Source organism: Benincasa hispida, chromosome 3, assembly GCF_027475165.1.
Source record: "Benincasa hispida cultivar pf3 chromosome 3, pf3_genome.v1.1, whole genome shotgun sequence".
NCBI lineage: Eukaryota > Viridiplantae > Streptophyta > Magnoliopsida > Cucurbitales > Cucurbitaceae > Benincasa > Benincasa hispida.
The window spans coordinates 43722664-43747400 of NC_143480.1; the positions used below are offsets into that span (position 1 = coordinate 43722664).

Below are 24737 nucleotides of genomic sequence, written 5' to 3' on the forward strand. Positions count from 1 at the left end.
ATAAAGTTTGTAAAATAAAATTGATATAAACGTGACATAATAACATATTAATTATTATTTAATGGGGTATTTTTTTTTTTTAAAGACAAAGAAAAGCTAACTTTTTATATGAACCTTCTTGTTTAAAGGGGAAAATTTGTTGATTATTTATTTTTATAAAAAATTACATCTTATCTTCTAATCCCTTATTCACAAAATCAGCAAATAATTAAAATAAGAGAAAATATACCTTGTATTAGGGAATAATCATAAAAATATTTTATTTTATTAATTAAAGAATATGGTAAAAGAGTCCGGTAACATACCTTGTATTAGTTAACGCCATAAATTTATTACGTTAACAATAATTAAGAGAAAATTTATATTATAGAATGAGACGATGAAAAACAAATAAATCATAAGATTAAATTCATATAAATAATCTTTTCCTAAATATTTTCTAGCTCCCTCTCTATATCTCAATTTTCCTTAATTATTTTACTCATATCTCTATCTTTCCTATTTTTCTATTTTATTTTGCATCTGAAATAACACTGATAGAGAATAATTAAAAAAGTATTAGTTTTTAAATTGGATTTCCATTTTTATTTTTTAAAACATTGAGTTTATTTAATAAGTTGTTAATACTTTTTTATAACACATGCACAAAATCGTTTGATTGTATTTGATTGAAAAAGTCGATAATAAATTTTTAAAACCAACCATAAATCTCAAAGGACGCCTACAAAAAATAAAGTAAAAATAAATATCAAGTGAACACTAAAATGGAATAAAATTACAAAAGTATTCTATTTTATTAATTTAATAAAAGGAGAAAATAGTCTATTAACATACCTTTGTATTTGACCATACACCCTAAATTTAGTCTGTTAACAACAAATAGAGGAAATTTATATGAATATAGTAATCAACATATAATAAGATTTTGAAAAAGAAAAACCAGAATATTAAATTAATTTAATAATTTATCCCTACAAATTTCTAACTCTTCATTCCATACTCAATCTTCCCCTAATTATCTTGTTCATATCCTTCTACTCTAATTTCTCAATTTTTTTCATCTTGATTCTCACTTTGTCACTGTGATTAGAAGAGAATAATTATATATATTAAAAATTATTTTCATGTTACCAAAAATAAAAAATAAAGGAGAGAGAACTTTCAGCAAATATAGAGAAAGTGTATTACGTGAGAAATATTATTCCCCCTTTCTAGAGTACGTTGTCCCATATCTTACCTTCGGTTCATCCAATCACTCAATCTCCACCTCTTTACCCGTCAAAATAGCAAGAAGGGAGATCAAATATAATAAACAATCTAAATATTAACATCACATATCACTATATTATATGGTTAGGATCAGTGATGGATCCATAAATTTTGTTGATGAGGGGTTTTATATAATTTAGTAAAAATAAATATAATGAGTGGAGCTTGAGCCTACAACTACAGAGGACTAAAAGGTAAATTTATCACTGAACTAACTAATAATTTTGATACTATGCCAATTATATATATATATATATATATAACATAAAGTTGAGGGGGGCTTGAGGGAGTCTGTGATTGGTTAAGATTTTGTCGTGAGGTGTGAGTGTAAGGACATGAGCTGTAAAAGTAAAATGGACATTAATAAAAAAAAAAAAAAAAAAAGTAAGGACAAAGAGAAGTGAAAAAATCTCCTTTTAATATGGTAGAGATATTTTGACTTTTAAAATTATTACAGTTAAAAAATTGTTAGTCAATCAATTTACACTCGATACTACGATGGAAATGATGCAAGAAGTTGTTTCATGAAGTCATTTGCTTTGAAAACAACATCACAAATCAAGCATAATTTACCCAATAAATTAATTTATTTGTTATAATAAATTAATGAAAGATCAAATTTTAGATTAATAATATGAACATTATGTCAGTATTTTATTATAAATGCATTTGAAATATTAGTATTTTAGCACCTGTTTTGCACGTTTATATATATTTTTTATTCAACATAAATGGTTTTTTTTTTCAATATGTAATATTCATTATAAATGCATTTGAAATGATGAAAGGAAGTTAAATTAGGTTGTTTAGCTTAGAAAATATGAATCAATTAGTGATCATATATTGCAATTTATTTTTTTTAAAAAAAAAAAACCATAAGGATATATTGATTACTTTTATAAGAATAATAGTTTTCTTCTTACTAATGTAATATGATATAAACATATTTTTTTTTTTTTAAAAAAAAAAAAAAGGAATTTATAAAGAAAAGTAAGCAACTCAACCAAAAGTTATAAGTAAAAGTAAGAAAATTATTAAAGTGGAATTTTAGTATTTAAATAAGTTTAAAAAATAAAAAGTGTAATTATAAGATTCCACTCGAGATGTTATTAATAAAGAAATTCAAATAAATTTTATGCTTAAAAAGAATAAAAAACTTAAACAATGTAATTGAGAGAGAACATACAAGATTGTGTAAATCACTTACATTACTTAAAAAGGGGTTTACACAAGTTAGATTAATTAAAAATCATACAGTATGACAATAATAAAGTTTGAAAATTAAAATTTTATAAAAATAAACAAAATATTTATAATAAAAATATATAAATCAATAAAAAAAAAAGTGTAATTGTAAATATATATTAGTAGAACTAAATTATTATTAAATAAAAGATAGGTTAATATTATGAAGTATCCAAATAATTCAAATTAGTTTTGTTTTTATATAAATAGTTATGCAATTTTTTCTAACGATAGAAATGATATCTAAATTAGTTGAATGTAATGCAAAAAATTATAAAACTTTTAAAGTACCAATTTTTTTATATTTTATAACTAAATATGATTAGAAAAATTTAGGTAGCGGTATAGTTTCCATATTCCATTCACTTAACCTCTATGATGTATTAAAATTGTTTTAATTTTTTCTTATCGCTTTCTTTATGAAATTTATGTTACATTTTATAGTTTTTAATCGTCAATTAAAAAAATATAGGATTTTTATATATATGGAATGATTTGTTTTTAAAAGGTTATTTTTGGTATATCATTAACTTTTTTAATTACTTTTTTTTAAAGAAAAACTAATTTTGTGGTCTAATAAACTTTTCAAACTCAATAAAGATATAGTTAGTTTTCTTTTTTTTGAGAAATATGACCTAATTAATTTAGGTCTCCTTTGGTAACAATTTGATTTGTATTTTTGTTTTTGAAATTTAAGTCATTTTATCTACATTTCTTACCATGATTAACATCTTTTATAAATACTATGATTGAATTTTCGCTAAATCCCAAAAACAAAAACAACTTTTTGAAATCTACTTTTTCTAGTTCTCAAAATTGGACTAGATTTTTTAAACCATTGGTAAAAACTAGATAACAAATGAAAAAATTTGGAATTAAAAGAAGTATCCTTAAACTTAATTTTAAAAAATAAAATGGTTATCAAACGGACCCTAAATTACTTGATTTTATATTATAATGAAATAAATTGTATTTTGCAAATCTCGTTTTAATATTCCAACCTTTTAGTTTTTATTCCAACTTCTTTATTTTTAATAATTTAATTAATAGATTATTATGTTATTCATAATTGATAAAAAAAAAAAAAAAAAAAAAAAAAAAAAAAATTGTGAGGCATAGGGACGCTACACAGATTTTTCTACTCAACAAAAGTAACACAAGTTTCTAATTAATTTATAAAACTTTTGTTTTTTCCACCAAACATTTCATAATGCACTAATTCAAAGACAACAAAAAAAATACAAAAATACAAAAACGACCGTAGCTAAACACGTTCCTTTTAAATTTACTCGCTAGACAAAAACACTCATGTTGAACTTCGTGAAAGTGGAGTTGTAAAGTAAAGTAATAAAAATCTAAAATTCATTAATGAAAAAGAAACGAAGCCGAGAATTAGAGATCTCGGTTCGACACATGTATCTCTTGCATCTCTAATCTATAATACCAATAACTTGAGATGCTTCAAAAATTGAAAAGCCATTGAAAACGATGAATTGCAAAAATGAGGAAATACTGAAACTCTATGTGTGGGTACAAAATGACGAAGAAGATTTCATCTTATAATTGTTAGAGGTGACAGTTACAAAAACTATTTGAATTCTAAAATTTTTAGTATTCAAATATTAATTATAGTTAATGTAAAAATTAAAACATTGTAAGGGGAAGGAAACAACTTTTTACATTCCAACATTACCATATTAATTTTATATTTATTATTGATAATTATGGATTAGTCAATTAATTTACTATTTATATTTAATCGATAATGACATATTGTGCAAACAAGTAAAATAAAGGAGGGACAAAAGTGTCCAAAAAAGTTTTTTTTTCTTTATTCTCACCTTTTAATATATTGTAGATTATATGTGTGTGTATATGTATATTACGTTTCTAGAAATACCATATTGAAGAGTAAAAAGAAGTAAAGAGTGGCATTACTTTTTGGCTGAAAATGAGATGTCGTTTCAATAAACTAATGACTTTTATTGCACTAATCTCATATGAAAAAATGTTGGTTGAATCTTTTTATATATATGTATAATGTGTTGAAGTGAAAGAAGGAAAAGTAGACCATACAACATAAGATTAGGATACACACACTTGTGCTCTAATCTCGTTCTTGTTGGGCTTTGTTGCGAGTCTTTGATGGCCTTGATCTTAGGCATGCATCTCCTTGGTCTAGTCTCAAGATGTTATGAGTTAACCTATGTAAAAGATCTTCATACTAATATAGTGTAGCCGAACCTATTGCATTTTGATGTCTAAGTTAATACAAGGAGTGGCTAATTAGTTAAGCACAAAAGAAGTAAGGTCAAGTCTTTTCGTTGGAAATTACTTACCATTTCTCTTTGAGGTGGTTGAATAGGGTCATTTATAAGTTTGTCCACTAACACACATCTACGTTTACGTGTGATGACAGTGATGTCAGGGACATTTTTGGCGTTCGAGGTTGTAGGGTACCAGTTTCGATCCGACGTGATTATTTTTTTGACTGTTATATGTATTGGGGTTGATGCCTTAAATCTCGTGGTCTTGTAGTTTTTAATTGTATTGTATAAACAATTTATTTATCCAATAAAATAAAAGGTATTTTATTTGACATTTAGTTGCATTAACCTACAAAAACCAATAAACTAAGCTCCAAAGTTATCTTCTGTAACTTAAACATGTATATGAAGATATACATGTGGATCATGTTTAAGTGATAACCTAAATAGTTTGTAGTAGATGGATACGATTGGGTACCTTATTTCTGGTGACATTACGAATACGACTCACGTTGTTGGTGTTACAATTGTTGTAAAGTGTTACAAATGATCTGATCCTGATAATTTATGTGGAAACATGTGAATGAGAATATTCTATATAAAGAATTTGTATAAGAGATCGGACCACGAAATGAATAGTCTCACTATGTAACACCATTACTAGAAGAGACATACATTTCACCAGAATGACCATAGATGATTTGACCTGAATCCTAAATGAGTTGTGAACTCCTGTCTATGAAGGCGGTCCTTTAATCTGGATGGATGAGACTGGCCAATTTCGCCAACTTAATATGTCTACCATTTTGGGGATTCATCTGATTGGGGAACTGGGAACGTAGCTAAAAAGGAATCCACTCTTTCCCTACTGTTAGGGCAAATAGATAAATTACTCCCTTAATGGCTGATTCCGAGACTTGAACAATATGGCGTCACACCCTCTCCTAGTCCGAAAAGGGTTTGGTTATAGTTGGACTATAACTAACTATTCATTAGAATGATCAGTTGTACTTAAGGAGTTAAATGTAATTATATGGGCAAAATGGTAAATTTGGCTCAATGTGCTTACGAGCAATTTGTGAAGGCTCAACGCACCATTGATTGGTTATATCTAATGAACACAAAAGTATATATGTAATGCAAAGAGTGCAGTTGTCGGTTCTTAGTGGAGTGACCGGCAGTTAATGGAAGTTGATTAATTTAATTAAAGAGTTTAATTAATTAATCAAGTAACATTGGAGCTTCAATTTATATATCCATAAGGTCTCCTTGTTAACTCTATAAGGATTAGTGAGAATCAAATTAATTTTAGATTGACTTGAATTGTTCAAACTAATAAAGGAAATTAATTATATAAGATATAATTAATATAATGTATGTGATGCATTATAATATAAAATTTTATTTTAGACAAATAAATATTTGAATATGATTCAATATTAATGAGATTCATATTATACACTATAGGTTGGAATTCATATGAATATGATTCATATTAAATACTATAGGTTTAATGAGAAAATGATAAATTATAGGTTATATTATATATGATATAATATAAACTATAAGCTATGTGTTATATTAGATATAAAATATGATTTAGTATTTATATATATTTAAAATTAGTTTTATTTTAAAATTACTCTTTTTGGGAAAGGAGTTATTGGATAATCACCCCTCCTTCATTTCTCTTGTTGAACGTGGGTTAAAGTAGAGGTTTTGATATAGGTCCCTTACCTTTTCTTGTACACGTCTGAGAATTACTCTCATTGAATTTTTTTTTCTTTAAAAAACAAACTTCTCCCTCACCTAAAATTAATCCCAGAAAGTCCACATAATTCTGCTTGATTCTCAACCTTGAGAATAACAAGGATTTGTTTGGGGTGGTGTCCATTCTTCAGAGAGCGTGATGTGTTCGTGGGTTCGAGGGAAGAGGAAGGTTTCTCGTGACCTTTGTTGTGACTGGAAAGGATTTGCGAAGAATTGGTCTTAAAGTGTAAGTTGTTCTTATTCCCTTCCTCTCCAATGTATTGTGAAAGCATGCTTAATGTAATTTGTGTTTATCATAGATTTTCGTAATCTATATTTTATGTCTTGTAAAATCACTACAAAAAATTTGACTTCTCACGTCATCACAATTCATCGGAAAAGTGTGGAAAACGCGTCGGGAGAGCCTCTCCCGATGAATAAAGGGTCATCGGGAGAAACCCGTCGAGAGAGGAACTCCCGACGCACGTTAAACGGCATCGAGAGATAGTCGGAAAACTCCAGACGCACGTTAAATGGCGTCGAAAGATAGTCGGGGAACTCTCGAAGCACATATAGGGCGTCGGAAGTTCCAGTAACTACCGACGCTTGATATACGACGTCAGCAGTTCTAGAACTCCCAACACCCTATATGTGCATCGAGAGTTCTCCGACTATCTCTCGACGCCGTTTAATGTGTGTCGGGAGTTCTCAAACTTCTGACGGTTGTTCCATGTGTCCGAAGTTTCGAAACTCCCGATGGTTTTATTTAATGCGTCTGGAGTTACAAGAACTCCCGACACAGTAAAATATGCGTGGAGAGTTTATTCATTAGTTGAAAATTGTCTATTGAATATTTTAAATTTATCGTTTGTAATTTTTTAAAATTTGATCTGAATAATCTGTAAAACATAATAAACCAAATAAAGATTCACATAATTAAAAAACGAAAATGAAGTCCATATTATAACAAGTAAATAAAAAATTACAATATCCAAACAAAGTCGATACTAAAAGTTCATAAACATTCATATCACAAATACATAGAAGAAATAAAATGAAAGCAAGTTTAGAACACGTCTGGAACACAGCGTCTTCAACAATTGTCTCAACTCATCTCTGAACAGCATTCTACAATAAAATAAAAACATTCAAATGTCATATTGGTAAACATCCAAAATACGTTCAAACTTCAATACGAGTGTAATGAAACTCTACCCACCCCTCATGACAAACATGGAACCTCCCAAACATCAAAAACACACAAAACGAGTTACTAAGGATCAACACACATAAAACTCAAACTTTGTCCCCAAAATGGTTTAAGCCAATCTCAACCCACCCCCCAACAATACATTGGAACTTTGTAAACATTTATAAACACCAAGAACTCCAAGTTCAAGGACAAGACGAGTGTAATGAAACTCTACTAATCCCCCACGACAAACATGGAACCTTCCGAACATCAAAAATACACAAAACGAGTAAACAATGACCAACACATATAAAACTCAAACTTTGTCCCCAAAATGGTTTGACCCAATCTTAATCCACCCCCCAACAACACATTGGAACTTCGTAAACATTCATAAACACAATAACTCCAAGTTCATGGACAAGACGGGTGTAATGAAACTTTACCCACCCCCCACGACAAACATGGAACCTCCCGAACATAAAAAAAAACAAAACAAAACGAGTAAATAAGAACCAACACACATAAAACTCAAACTTTGTTCCCAAAATGGTTTAACCTAATCTCAACCCACCACCCAACAACACATTAGAACTTCATAAACATTCATAAACACACAAGAACTCCAAGTTCAAGGACAAGACGGGTGTAATGAAACTCTACTCACCCCCCACGACAAACATGGAACCTCCCGAACATAAAAAAACACACAAAATAAGTAAACAAGAACCAACACACATAAAACTCAAACTTTGTCCCCAAAATGGTTTGACCCAATCTCAACCCACCCCCAACAACACATTAGAACTTCGTAAACATTCATAAACACACAAGAACTCCAAGTTCAAGGACAAGACGGATGTAATGAAACTCTACCCACTCCCACGACAAACATGGAACCTTCCGAACATAAAAAACACACAAAACGAGTAAACAAGAACCAACACACATAAAACTCAAACTTTGTCCCCAAAATGGTTTAACTCAATCTCAACCCACCCTCCAACAGCACATTAGAACTTCGTAAACATTCATAAACAAACAAGAACTCCAAGTTCAAGGACAAAATGGGTGTAATGAAACTCTACCCACCCCCCACGACAAACATGGAACCTCCCAAACATCGAAAATACACAAAACGAGTAAACAAGAACCAACACACATGAGTTCCCCAAAATGGTTTAACCCAATCTCAACCCACCCCCAACAACACATTAGAACTTCGTAAACATTTATAAACACACAAAAACTCCAAGTTCAAGGATAAAACAGGTGTAATGAAACTCTACCCATCCCCCACGACAAACATGGATCCTCCCGAACATCAAAAACATACAAAACAAGTAAACAAGAACCAACACAAATAAAACTCAAACTTTGTCCCCAAAATGGTTTAACCCAATCTCAACCCACCCCCCAACAACACATTAGAACTTTGTAAACATTCATAAACACACAAAAACTTCATGTTCAAGGACAAGACGGGTGTAATGAAACTTTACCCACCCCCACGACAAACATGGAACCTCCCGAACATCAAAAACATAAAAACGAGTAAACAAGAACCAACACACATAAAACTCAAACTTTGTCCTCGAAATGGTTTAACCCAATCTCAACCCACCCCCCAACAACACATTAGAACTTGGTAAACATTCATAAACACACAAGAACTCCATGTTCAAGGACAAGGCAGGTGTAATGAAACTCTACCCACCCCCCACGACAAATATAGAACCTCCCAAACATCAAAAATACAAAAACGAGTAAACAAGAACCAACATACATAAAACTCAAACTTTGTCCCCAAAATGGTTTAACCCAATCTCAACCCACCACCCAACAATACATTAAAACTTCGTAAACATTCATAAACACACAAGAACTCCAAATTCAAGGACAAGACGGGTGTAATGAAACTCTACCCACCCCCCACGAAAAACATGGAATCTCCCGAACATGAAAAACACACAAAACGAGTAAACAAAAGCCAACACACATAAAACTCAAACTTTGTCCCCAAAATGGTTTAACCCAATCTCAAACCCACCCCCCAACAACACATTAGAACTTCGTAAACATTCATAAACACACAAGAACTCCAAGTTCAAGGACAAGACGGGTGTAATGAAACTCTACCCACCCCCCCCCCTCCCCCCCCCCCCCCCCCCCCCCACCACGACAAACATGGAACCTCTTGAACATCAAAAACACACAAAACGAGTAAACAATGACCAACACACATAAAAACTCAAACTTTATCCCCAAAATTGTTTAACCCAATCTCAACCCTCCCCCCTTCCCCCTCCCTCCTCCCCTCTCCCCCATCACAACACATTAAACTTCATAAACATTCATAAACACACATGAACTCAAAGTTCAACGACAAGATGGGTGTAATGAAACTTTACCCACCCTCCACGACAAAACAACAAAAAACACATCGGAACAATAGGGCCGTTATGCTCATTACTAAACTTGTTGAAGAGATGAATGGGCACTAAATACTTTTCGAGAGATCTCCTCCAAATCACTAGTATGGCTATCGAAATCGTGAGCATCAGCATGAAGGTTCCAGATCCAAGTGGTAGTATCAGGACCCTTAGCTATTGTTCTCGAGAAATGACCCGGTCTGGCCCATTCCTCGAAATCTAGTTGTTTGGCTACCATAACTGCAGAATAGCCAACAATTCTTTATCATAAAGCTACTTAAGACATAACTACTTTGCTACCATAACTGTAGGATAGCAACATATTAGACAACTAAATAATGTAGTAATCATACCTAATTCGATGGGTCTCCTCTATGTGATCATATCATGTCTTCAATCATTTTTTTTTCATTTCTTCCATTTGTCTTGCATGATCCTCTTTCATTTTTTTCTAAACGTCTTCAAGTTCCTTAATCCTCGACTGAGACTGTTGGAAATTGGCTCACAATACATCCTCCGTTTCAACTCGCTTATCTTTATGCCATCTCATGTCAGACGCGCCTTCTTTTGATGCAAACAATCGTTTTAATCTCGGTATCAATGAAAAATGACGCAATACCTTATGTGGTATTTTTTTACCCTTGCCATCATTAACTTTATACCGAGACTCACCATAAACGGGGCATTGTTGCAAATCTGCAAACTCTTTCCAATATAATACACAATCATATTTGAACGCATGAATAGACTCATAACCTAGGCCTAAATCATGCAATTTTCACTTGGCTTCATAAAAGAAAGTAGGTATAGAGGTGCCAGCTGGAAACGCTGCTTTTAACAATTCCAGTAATATGTCAAACGATTTGTTACTCCAGCCGTTGAGAACTTTGATATGCATAAACTTCACTAAAAAGTTCAAGGACGAAAATTGTGAACAACCAGGGTATAATTCATTACGTGCTTCGGTCATTAAATCCTCGAATAAGTTCGTGGTATCTCTTTCTTGACCATTAAATGACATTTTATTCTCAATCCTTCCTTCATTTGCATTTTCGTTTTCAATTAGAACTTATAAATCGTTTATAAGATTCAACATCTCATTTTCTTCGACAACACTATCTACTTCAACATTCTGTATTGAATAACTTGTATGACTTCTAGATAAGTTTACTGGCGCTACATGATATACTCATTCACAATATGAAGGAAATATTCCATATGTTAATAGATGCCATTCCACAATATCTATCTTTTCCCAAATTGAATTCATACAATTCTTGCATGGACATCTTATTCGTCCGGAATCATTAATATGAAAGTTTACCATATCTAAAAACTGGGATACTTCTTCTTTATACTCTACTAATAACTTATTCCTTAGTTTAATCCATTCTTTATTCATCCTTAAAAATAAATCTTTTCTGATCAACTTGTAATCCAAAACAATAACCTGGATTAGAGGACAAAGTACAAAGTATTTACTAAGCATGAACTTTGATTAAAAATTTCTAAGTTTGTTCGAAGTATTTAAAATTTTAACTAATTTATAATACGTGATTTGAATTTTTTCGCCCCTTATGTGATTGATGTTTTTTCCCTAAACTAAGTCCAAAATCAAGTAAGTTGAAACATCCGCAATCCATGGCTTAATAAAAAAAACAATGCTAATTAAAAACAATCCACAATAACATTCATACTCCAAAAAATTGCATAAATTGAAACATCCACAATCCACAATAACAACTCAATCTACAATAACATGTTATAAATTAATTCACAATCCACAAAAAATTGCATAAATTGAAACATCTACAATCAACAATAACAACTCAATCCATAAATTAATTCACATTCAACAACAAATAACAACCCAATCCATAAATTGAAACATCCACAATCCATGGGAATCTTGTTTTGGTTTAATTTTTGGAGCTTTTGAAAATGGTATTTGGAAAGTCAAATTAATTCACATTCAACAACAAATGGGAATCGATCAATAATGATTAATTAAAATATATACAATGATTAATTGAAACATCTACAATAACACAATAACAATTTGCATAAATTATTTAAAATCTGATTTTTCAATTAATCAATCAATAATGATTAAATTAATATACAAGAGAAAATAAAATGAGAAGATTACCGCCAGCGGCGGCTGAATGAAAGGAGGAGACGATGGCGACGACGGACAGTTGATTGCGGCTGCTGATCGAAGGGAGGAGGCGGTGGCAGCAGGAAAGGAGGGAAAAAATAGGAGAGGGGGGAGAGGAGTGGGAGGAGGGCGAAAGGGTGGCCGGGGGGGGGGGGGACGTTGGCGGCATGGGTTAGGGTTAGGTGAGAGGGAAGAAATGGGAAAAAATGGGATGGGATCTGGTTTAAACCAGATCCCATCTCCCGACGGCTAACGTATGACGTGAGAGTTCTCGGGGAACTCCCGACGCCATTTTTAATCGTCGGGAGTTTCCTGAGAACTCCCGACAGACCTTTACGGCGTTGGGAGAGACTGTTTCTCTCGATGACCAAACTCTCGATGCTCGATTTAGACATCAGGAGAACTCATTTTTCTTGTAGTGAATTAAATTGGGACTCTTCTTTTTGTTGCAAGTATTCACGTACTCTTTCAATATATTCATCGACTCGATTAATTGGTCCAAACCTCAAGACACTAACATTTCTCTTTAGTGATAGTATTCCCCTATGCCTACTACAGTACCCTATGGGCTTTGGATCTTGTCTTGGAAAACTGTCAACACACACAAACACTAATCACAGCGTTACAAAGAAAGAACTATAAGAGTTGAAGAGACTCACCAAACAAGATCTCAAGTAATATAACTTTAAAGAAAACTGGAAGGATGACTCATATGTGGACCTTCTCCATAAGAAGCCAAAATTAAGCTAAGTAGAATAATAGAAGAACACATCATATATAACGATCTTAGAAATCATTTGGGACTGCGAAGTAACACCATGCACATGAAGGTTACGTTCTTCTACCAAACAAATAAACAAATAAACAAATAAATGCTAATCAATTGTTTATATAAAAACAAATATGATCAATCAATCAAAATGTATATAGTGGGATGACTAGAATATTGTATAATATACAATATAAAGTACGAAAACAATGTGTAAAATACTTACACGAGGTTTAGATTTTCTTTTTATGCATGTTATAATTTTTATCCTAAAATTATTAATTTTCCTTTGTAATTATTAACTCTATAAATGTTTATATAACATTTTTTTTATTTATATCTTTACTACATTTTAGACTCTACACTTAAACAACTTTCTAAACTATAAGTGTTTGATTAATTGTGACAATAACTCATAAAATTGGAAGATTCAAATCTTTAAGTTTAAAATTAATAACTTATATTTTATATCAGATATAATGCTATCTCTACAATAATTTTTTTTGGTGAAAATAAGTGACTTTATAAAGCAAATTTACTTAACTTTGTGTCCTTAATATATGGACTCAAATGCACGTCACAATATTCACGTAAATGTTCGTAAAAGTTCAAAAGAGAATATGATTCTAACTAGATCTTATGGTACAAGTAATATAACATTATTACTGGCCTAATCTTGAGAAATATATCATTTACCATTGAGATTAATAGACAAAGAGTGACAACATGAGTATATAAAACCTAGTTGAAATGTGTTTTTCTTTCTTTTGAGTTAGAAATTCAAATCTCCATCCTTACACTTGTATTAAAAGAAAACAATGAGAACATGCAAAGAGAAACTCCAACAAATGAAATAAAACTAGACAACATTAATTTGTAAGTTTTCTAAGCAACAATTTTTTTCTAATATAAGAAAACAAAGTCCTTGAATTTTGAGATATGTATCTACTTCTCTCAAATTTTTAAAACGGCATGTGTCTAATATATTTTAAACTTTTAACTTTGTTTAAAATTTCGTTTGGGATTGCGGTAGTTTTTAAAACAATTACGGGTATAGAAATATCAATGTTGATAGAAGTAAAAGAGTGTTTGGTAAATTTTGATTTTAAATTAGAAAAAACTAGTTAAGGTGTTTGATAAGTTAATATATATGATTATTTAGTTATATAATTATTTGAAAATATACATGATTTAAATTTCAACCATTTCTGATTATTTTTATTAAAAAAATTATGAAATAATTTTTTTCTAAAAAAATAATTGTTATAAGAATTTGAACCAAGTAAAATTTGGAATAAATAATAAAAATAAATTAATGAAATGCAAAGTTGAGATCGGTAAAGGAAGACGCCCAATATTTAGAAAAGCTAAAATCGAAAACCTCTCTCAAATAACTTTTGCATGAACAATTTTTAAAGTGATTATGGATAGATTAATAAATAAGATGTTTTATCAAATAATATAGACAATTAAGATTTAAGATTTCAAAAGCAATCCCAAACGGCCCTTTACTTTATAAAAATGAACTATGCTATTAGATATATATTAAAATTTATATCTAATAAAATTTTGTTTTTAAGTAAATCTTTAAATTTTGAAAAAATGGAGATTTTAAATGACTAAATTTTTAGTTTAAAAAAAAAAATAGGGTGCAAATATAGACGCCGAAAACTGAATTTGTAATGTAACTAAAAATTTTAAAAATAATAATAATAATAAATGAAACTAATCTCTAACTACCAATAATATTAAAATGGTTGAATACTATTGAAGCAAAGAAATTTTGGGATTTAGACACACTTAACGAGGAGATAAAGGAGGAGACCATCATAATTACTTTCTTTAAACTATGTTGAAGAATGTGAAGGATGGCCAAAAATTAGAGTAAAAATGGAACGTTTTTAGCTTTTATATTATAAAAGTGGGGACGAGAATATGAGATAACCTTCTAAATAAAACCATCTTTACCAAACCATAATGAAATTGAAAGTAATGTAATTAGATTAATCTCGATTGTTTTTACTTAAAATTATTGATTTCGTCAAATTTAGTTGAGAGTCAAGCAGTAATAGTAAAAATTGATAATTTTTCAATTTTAACAGTAATAATAATAGTGATAATGATAACAATATGACGTAATTTCAGGTGCAATCGGATTGAGTGTTCTTTATTCATAAGTCAAATTACGTTATTTCAAACCACAACAAAAAATAATCAAACAGGGCCCACGTTTTTTATGTCTGTTGATCTATTACATTTTTAGTGGAATAAACGTGACTTAAATTTATTATAAATTTTATTCCCCTGGTTGTATTCAAAGCCTTCTATAAATTGATAGGTAAAATGTTTTCACCACAAATATACCAAAGAAAACTTTAGTTACATAAATGTTCTTATATCATTATGCGATGCATATCACCATTTGTTCATACGAAAAACAGAAAACAATCCATCATTTTGTTGGTTTAATATTAAATACATTTTTTTTAAAATTAAGATATTATATAAAGAGTAATGTTTCACTTAACCACATGCTTATTTTATTTACACAAAAAATAATTTACTTAAAATAAATTGAAAAATAACAAATTTTTATTAGGCAACAACTTGAGGTGCATAGAAATAGATGTTGTCCAAGCAACAAAGTTTTTTCTTATATAAACATTCAAATGAATGACATTTTAAATATAACCCATAGATTTAAAATATCTACCGAACTAACATCATCAAACTGAAAATACGAAAAAAAAAATGTAATTATTTTTAACGCAACCAAATGACCGATGAAAATTCGAAATTCACTAGCATTTGTTGGAAAATGTAAAATGTTCAAAATTCTTAGACCTTTTTGTTTTTTGTTTTGTTTTTTTTTTTCCAAAATGACTAATAAAAACAAAATTATTTGTATAATGTCCATAACCTAAAGATGCATTTATGAACTACACACAAAATATCCAAATTCTAAATTCCCGCATTTTGTAACATTACATATATTCTTTGAAAAAGCAAAAAAAAAAAAAAAAAAAAAAAAAAAAAATTGAGGGAGGCTCATTATATTATGCCAAAAATATTAAAACGAATGCCTTACATTTATTGAATGTGTAAGTTCGGAAATTTCTTTACTGGTCTCATCGAATGACTCCTCGATAATTAATGTAAAAAATTCTAAAATAATTGTGAACAACTGACGACCCATTTTTTAAAATTAAAACTACATGATTAAATTTGGGAGAAAATTTTGTATATTTTTTTAGTAGAAAATTTTCACATTTGAAGCCAAAAAAGTAAAAAAGTAGAATTTCTAATGAAATTACTTGATTGAAGGAAGGATAATAATTTGCAGCAACTAATAAAATTACAGAACATATTTATAACAAAAAAAAGAAGAAGATTTCACACAGCACAAAGTTCGTAGACGCGAAAATGGAAAAGAAAATGAAAATAAAAATAAAAATAAAGTTGTACTTCTCTTCCTAATTCAAGTTTCTGATTTTACTCCCTCCCAACACAGAATTTTAACCTTTTAACCCACATTTCTCACTACCCTAAAAAAAAAAAAAAAACTAAAAGATTTTTTTAAAAAATATATCATTTGAGCCCATTCCCCGGAGTGGAAATTGCCAATTCCGGCCAAGACAAACAATCGGCAGCCCCGACAAATCCGGCGGCGTCTCCATTCTCAAACTGCCACGTGTTCGGGGTTCCGCCGTGGCCGCCGACGGCAGCGCCACCGTCACCCAATCCAAGAAACGGCCAAGCCACCCTAGAATTAGCCGCCCCATAGCCCACATCCTCGAACCCAGACCCGAGCCCAAGCCCGAACCCACCCAAACTCCAAAACCCAGGCGCGTGTGTGTTCAACAACGACGTAAAGCTCCCACACATATTCCCACCGCCCACCTTCAAGTCCCCTCCGACGCCACCGCCAAGAGGCACCAGCACCGGAGTCGTCGGTAGCGAGTGATGATCCAGGCGAGAAACAGAGTTAGTAAACGACCCAGATGAAGAAGAAACAACCGCCGCAGACGCCGGCATACAAGTACGAGAACGTTTAGCATTCTTCCGGCTGCCACCACCAACGGGAATATCGCGAAGGGTACCACCGTGAGTCCAATAACGACGACATGACTTACAAAAGTGTCTTGGCTGAGAGAAATTATAATTATTATAGTAACAGAACTTAGTATTAGTGGAATCACAACGTGGGCAAGGAAGGTGCTCTTGCTCCGGCGGAGGGCAAACACTACCGCCGGAGCCAAAAGGCTTGGTGGCGGTCTTGCGGTGGTCGCCGGCGTCGGAAGGCATTGAGAACAGAGTAAATCAAGAAGGAAAAAAACCCAAGAACAGAGAGGTAAAATGAAGAAGATGGGAAACTGAAGGAAAGTGATCAAAGGAAGAGAAACAGGGGAAATTGAAAATGGAAATACAGAGAGAGGGAAGGGGGGAAATGGGGATTATAAGGGGAAGAAGAGAGAGAGAGAGAGAGAGAGATTGAAATGAGAGAGAGAAACAAAACAGCTTTTAAGGGAAGGGGAAGACTGAAGAGAGTGTTGTGTTGAGGACGACAATATTCAGACGGCGGGTCGGCTACGTAGGCCTAACCCTATACCCCAACCCTATTCTTCTTTGAATCTCTGTAATCTCTGAGCTCTGCAGCGGCAGCCGCAGCTTTCTGATAGTTTTATGCTCCCTATTTCTTAATGATAAATAATATTGCTCTGTTTTTTTTTTTGTGCAAATCACACAAATAATGTACACTCTCTCGTAATTTCCTAAAGTTAATTAGAGTATTTGTTAAATTGCAAATTTAGTATATATAGTTAGAGAAAAAAAGAGAGAGTTTAGTATCCATTATTTATAATTAGAATTTAGTCGATGTATTTGATAAAATATTCATAAAAAATTTTATAATAGGGTCTGTTTATGAAATTTACTCCATAGATCCTATATCTATCTATATGAAGAAGAAATCCCGTAACCAAGAGATTTTTTATCAAATCATGGGACTATTTATTGGGTTTTATCAAATCACAAGGATTAAATTTGAAGTGGGTGTTTGGGATGCTGGATTGGTTATTATAGTATAATTTGTGGATAATAATAGTATTTTGCTTAAGTTACATACTATTTTAGTATAAATTATAATAGTTTGTGTTTAAGGTATAAATTATTTTAGTTTGGATAGAAAACAATAAACAGATAAAGGAAGATATGATGAATAGGAAAAATAAACAGTACAACAAATAAATATTTGGAATAGTAATACTCTAGTTAATTGTAAGTTTGAATAATTGCAATAGACCACCCCCACTAACTTGCAGCGCGACCAAACACCCCTAATCTTCCTCCAACCTACTAAATTTGTAATTTTGCCTATATTTTTTAAGATAAGGAATTAAAAAAAAAAAACCACTATAAAAAATAAATGGGTTAACTTGAAAAAAAAATGTCCTCCAAATTTTTTTTTTTTTTTTTGAAATGGTAATATTATCCTCAACTTTTCGTTAATATATATATATATATATATATATATATATATATATATATATTCAAGATGTTGAATAGAAAATTGATTTGGCAGTGACCTAAAACGTAGTGGTAGTTAGTAATAAAAATGTTTTCTTTAGATTAAGCTTGAAACAACCATATTCTAACAAGTTGACTTTTCGTCAGATGTTCTAACTCTTTTTTACTCTAATTGTAGTTTTAAAATGGTTGTGAAAGGTGAAATGCAATATTGTAACATTTCCTTTAAAAAATGCATTATTGCGACATTAGAAGAAATTTAGATAATTTTCAAATATTTTGAACAATTTTGATGGTTTTTTTTTAATTTTAAATATTATGACTTTATTAGGAAGTTGAGCACTGAGATGGAATTTTCATGTTCTTCACTATTTTTAAAAGTATGTTAACATGATACGTAATGAATGTAAAATCTTTTTCTACTCTCTTATCTCTGTTTGGAACCTTTAGATTTAAGGGAATTTCAAATCATTTAGAATTTAAAATAACTTTCTATCATCTATATTTGGATACTATAAGGAAGAAGAAGAAAGGGTAGCTAGACGATCGTTGTCAAAGACTAAACGATCATTGAGAGGTGAAGGCTAAACGATAGTTGAGAGGTGAAGGCTAAACGATCGTTGGGAAAAAGGACAAACGATCGTTGACAAAAAGGCTAAACGATCATTGTCAAATATCTAGACGATCGATGGGAAAAAGATGAACGATAGGATAAGCGTCTACACGATTGAGGAAAGCGTGTAGACGATGGGTAGGAGACTGCATGATTGGGTTGATCGTGTAGGCGACAGAAAGTACACGATAGAAAGTAGACGATAGGGTTGAAGTGTACATGAAAGAAAGTATACGATAGGATTTAGGCGACAGAAGAGATTTAATACACGATTGGTAGGGAACATAAACGATAGAAGAAATTGATTAAGATGATCGGCCTTCACGACCAGTATCGCTCGTCGTGTAGCGTTATTTATTAACATAAAAAAGGCACATGGCAGAATGTTAATGGTCTATAATAACAACCATGAAAGAGAAGATACACATTTAACCACTGAATAGTGGAACCTGAAGCAGAGAAGGAAAAATGCAGAGAAAACAAATAAAAAAACTGTTGTATTTCTTCAGTAACATTGCACTCATTTTATCATCCCCCCGCAAGCGAACAAGAAGTTGTCGCGACTGTGAGCTTGATCTTCAAACTGAGATAGCGAGGACTCGGTAAGGCTTTTGTCATGATGTCGGCTAGCTGATCCTCAGAAGAAAGGAAGCGAACTAAAAGTTGTTTGGAGCCAACCTTTTCTCTGAGAAAGTGAAGGTCAATCTCAAGATGTTTTGTCCGGTTGTGAAGTACAGGATTGGCGGCCATATAGGTGGTGCTGAAATTGTCACAAAGCAACAGAGGGGTGGAGATGTTTTTGACACCAAGTTCAGTGAGAACTGATTGGATCCATAAAATCTCAGCGGCAGCATTAGATAAGCCACGATATTCTGATTCGGCACTGGATCGAGAGACAACCTTTTGCTTAGAGGAGCTCCATAAAATGAGGCTTGAACCAAGGAAGACACAGAATCCACTCGTGCTTCGCCTCCCGGGCAGATGGCCCAATCAGCACCTGGTAGCAAGTCAAAGCCAAAACAGGAGACTTTGTTAGAAGAATACCATGATTGGTCGTGCCTTTGAGGTATCGAAGGAGCCGTTTTGCTGCTTGAAGATGTGAAGTGGTTGGGGCGTGCATGAATTGACAAAGCTTATTGACATTGAAGCTGATGTCTGGCCTGATCAGTGTACAATATTGAAGAGCACCAATTAGGCTTCTGTATTCAGAGGGGTTGTCCAGCGATTGTCTATCGGTGAGGGACAGTGAGGCGCCAACAGCCATTGAAGAGTGAATTGGCTTGCAGTCAGTGAGGTGTGCACGTTCCAGAAGACTATGAATGTACTTGGATTGAGATAAGTGTAGATGGTCTAGAGAGCGAAGTACCTAAATGCCAAGGAAAAAGATAGATCACTGAGATCTTTAAGTGCAAACTGAGTATTCAAGCAAATGATGAAGTGTTGAATAGTGGCAAGGCTATTTCCAGTAACAATGATATCATCAATATAGATAAGAAAAATAATTAAAGTATGTGAGTTGCGAAAAATGAACATGGATGTATCAGACTTTGCATTAGAGAAACCCCATTGTGTCGGACAAGTGCTGAGCTTGGAAAACCATGTGCGAGGGCTTTGCTTGAGGCTATACAGTGCCTTGTGTAATAGTAATACGTGATCAGGGTGTTTATCACTGATGAAACCCGGTGGATGGTTGATGTATACTTCCTCAAATAGATCACCATTGAGGAAGGCATTGTGTACATCAAGTTGTCGAATGATCCAGTCTTGAGACAAAGCAATTGACAGTACAAGTCGAATGGTGGTGGGCTTGACTATTGGACTAAAGGTCTCAAAATAATCTATGCCATAGTCTTGGTTGAAGCCTTGAGCAACCAAACGAGCCTTGTAATGAGCAATCTCACTAGATGGAGTTTGTTTGAGTCTGAACACCCATTTGTTGCCAATAAATTTGCGATCCTGGAGCAGAGCTGTGAGAGACCATATATTATTTCTAATGAGTGCTTCATATTCCTCAAGCATTGCCTGTTTCCAACTTGGATGAAGGAGAGCTTCCTTGTAAGACCGTGGTTCTGTTTTATCTAAGACAATAACCTCGGACAGCCACGCCTTTGGTTTGAAGATTCCCATCTTAGACCGTGTAATCATGGGGTGGTTATTGGTTGTGAGGGGTATGATGGTGTTGGTTCTAAGGTGGTGGGGATGGGGTGTGGGGAAGCAGGGAGAGTTGGGACAGTAGAGGTAAGTGGTGGTGAGGGAGAGAAAACAGTGGGGGCTGGTGGTTCGGTTGATGGTTCAGGTGATTGGGAAGGGTGGGGTGGGGGTTGGTTGAGAGGTGTAGGTGCAGGCATGGAATGAGAGGAGGATTGGTATAGAAGGTGATAGGTGAGGGGAATGATGGTGATGAACATCGTTGTTGTCGGAATTGGCAGGGACCTGATGTAGTAGAGAAAGGCCGACAGGAATAGGAAAAGAAAGAGCTTGAGAGGAATAAGGTGAGGAAGAAGCGACTGATGAATGGTTATCAAGGAAAGAGAAAGCAGTTTCATTGAAGATGACATGCCTAGAGACATAAATTCGACCGGTTGTGCGATGGAGGCAAAGATATCCTTTATGCAAGAAGGAATAGCTTAAGAACACGCACAGATGAGATCTATATTGAAGTTTATTGTCATTGAAGGGTCGAAGGAAAGGGAAACAGGTGTAGCGAAGACTTTTAGGAGTTAGTAATCAGGAAGTTTAGAGTAGAGAGTTTCATAGGGTGACTTATTGCCAAGGAGAGGTGTAGGTAGACGATTGATAAGATAGACAGTGGTATGGAAAGCGAAAGGCCAGAAGCTATGTGGAACAGAGGAGTGAGCAAGCATGGCTAGACCAACTTCAACGACACGCCTATTCTTTTGTTCGACAGTGCCGTTTTGTTGGGGTGTGTAAGGACAAGAAACACGATGAATTATGCCAAGTTTGTCTAGTATAGAAGAGAAAGCTTTGAACTCTTATCCTCCATCAGTTTGGATTGATTTAATAGTGATGGAAAATTGATTCGAAATCATAGATTGAAACTTAAGAAAACAGGGTAGAACTTCAGATTTAGCTTTCATTGTATAGATCCAAGTGAAACGAGAGAAAGCATCGATAAATAGCAAGAAATATCTATCTCCATTTACTGAATTGATCGAGGAAGGACCCCATACATCGACATACACTAAGTCAAAAAGAGAGGGTGGACAATAATTAGACACTTGAAAAGATAAACGATGGCTCTTGGCCATTTGACAATGCTCACAAACTGATACATTTGACTTATTTTTGTACTTCAATTTGCATTTGGTCAACAAAGAGTGAACTACTGGAGGAGAGGGATGTCCTAAGCGACGATGCCACAAAGAGAAATCCGTGAGTGCTAAAATGAAGACAGTTTGGATGAGATGAGGAATGGACAGATTGTGTAGCCGATGGATTGACAGAAAGCTTGTATAGGCCATAATCAAGTGTGCCCTGGAGGAGTGGATTCTTGGTTTGAAGGTCCTTCACAACAAAGGAGTCATGGAAAAATTCGACATAAGCATTATTATCATAACATAAATTACCGATGCTAATTAGATTTCGAGATATTGAAGGTGTGTGAAGAACAGAGTGAAGATGAATTGGAGTGTGCGATGTAGATGAAAGGAAAGAAGAGGAACCAGTATGAGAGATGGCAAGGGACTTGCCATTTCCTACGACAACTTGTTCACCACCATAATAAGGGACAAGGTGTTGAATGTTGGACAGGTCAGGGGTCATGTGATGAGTGGCTCCGGAATCCATATACCAGTCTTTATCGAGATGATTTATTGTTGGAGCAGGGGGGTAGTAATGTAGGATAACAGTTGAGGTGAGGTTGGTGTGGCTTGAGCAAAATGGGCTTGAGGATGTTGGATGGTTCTATATTTTCGATTGTCGATGTTGTAGCAGGACAGTGTTGTATGGCCGAATTTGTTACAGATTTGGCATTGTGGTCGATTGGAGGATTGGGATGGTTGATGGGTTGTTGGTCGTGGAGCTTGGGTGGGTGGTCGATGAGATGTATAGTTTGTAGTAGGCATAGTAGAGAAATGAGGGTTAGGGATAATACCTGGAAGATCTTAAGAAGGTCGGAAAGATGACCTGGTAGGTTGCGGCCAGTGAGGACGTCAAGGTTGAAGTGAGAGCTGGGCGACATTGTCTTGTATCTGTTGGAGTTGGTCCATAGTAGACCGGGATTCGAGCCGGCAGTCATATGCGATGAGGAGGCTGCGGACATCGACAATAGATGGGCAATCAGTTCTGTTCTGAATGGAAGTCACGAATGGATTATATTCAGTGCCAAGGCCTTCAAGGATGTATGCAAGGTGGTCACGGTAAGATAGTGGTTCTCCGATAGTTGTAAATTTGTCGGCAATGTCTTTTTATCTTGGCAAGGTATTGAGAAACGCTGATGCCATCCTTTCGTATCTTCTGAAGTTGAGAACGTAAACCCATTATTCGGGTTGTGGAGGAAGATTCATAGACTATTCAGAATGCTTCCCATATTTCCAGTGCGGATTCGTAACCAACGATTTCTCCCATCTTATCTTCATTGAGAGAGGAATAAAACTAGCTCATGATTGTTCGGTTGCACTTCTGCCAATAGAAGAAATTGGGATTGAGTTGAGTTTGCTGAGGGTCGAGGTACTTCGGTGGCTGAGGATAGGTGTCGTCAATGAAGCTTTCATGGCCATAACCCATGATAAGGTTGAGAAGTTAATTTTTCTAGAGGAGGTAGTTTGAATCATTTAGCTTGACGGTGAGGGATTGGGACATGTGAGGGAAGTTTGCGACTAGGGATTGTGGGGAAGGGAGAGTAGGGAAGGGATTAATCGGTATCGGATCTTGAAAAGGGTGATGGTTGGGGACACCGACATAGTAAGGGTGAAGGGGTGGTGGTAGAGGGCCATATTGCGGAGGGTAGAAAGGATTTCAAGCAGGGGGAAGGGCACGCTGAGTAGCGGGTGGGGTGAACGACAGAGAAGATATAGATATGGTGGTCGGAGGTAGCACAGTTGGATGTATGCCTGGGTTTGATGTTACTGGTAGGGTAGAGTTTTCTTCAGATGTGCCTGAGCTCGACGCCATGAGAAAAGGGCAGGATGCTTTAAAGCTCTGATACCATGTAAGGAAGAAGAAGAAAGGGTAGTTAGACGATTGTTGTCAAAGACTAAACGATAGTTGAGAGGTGAAGGCTAAACGATCGTTGGGAAAAAGGATAGATGATCGTTGAGAAAAAGACTAAACGATCGTTGTCAAATATCTAGACGATCGTTGGGGAAAAGGTGAACGATAGGATAAGCGTCTACACGATTGAGGAAAGCGTGTAGATGATGGGTAGGAAACTGCACGATTGGGTTGATCGTGTAGGCGACAGAAAGTAGACGATAGAAAGTAGACGATAGGGTTGAAGTGTACATGAAAGAAAGTATACGATAGGATTTAGGTGACAGAAGAGATTTAATACACGAT

At 33.7% G+C, this 24737-nt stretch overlaps 1 protein-coding gene across 1 annotated transcript; it reads right to left on the bottom strand.

Moving 5' to 3' along the window:
• Window positions 1–16428: 16428 nt before the first annotated feature.
• LOC120074083 (dof zinc finger protein DOF3.4-like) lies at window positions 16429–17804 on the bottom strand. The gene has a single exon (XM_039027076.2). The coding sequence runs from the start codon at window positions 17384–17386 to the stop codon at window positions 16670–16672; it is 717 nt and encodes a 238-aa protein (XP_038883004.1). The 5' UTR covers window positions 17387–17804; the 3' UTR covers window positions 16429–16669.
• Between the last annotated feature and the right edge of the window lie 6933 nt (window positions 17805–24737).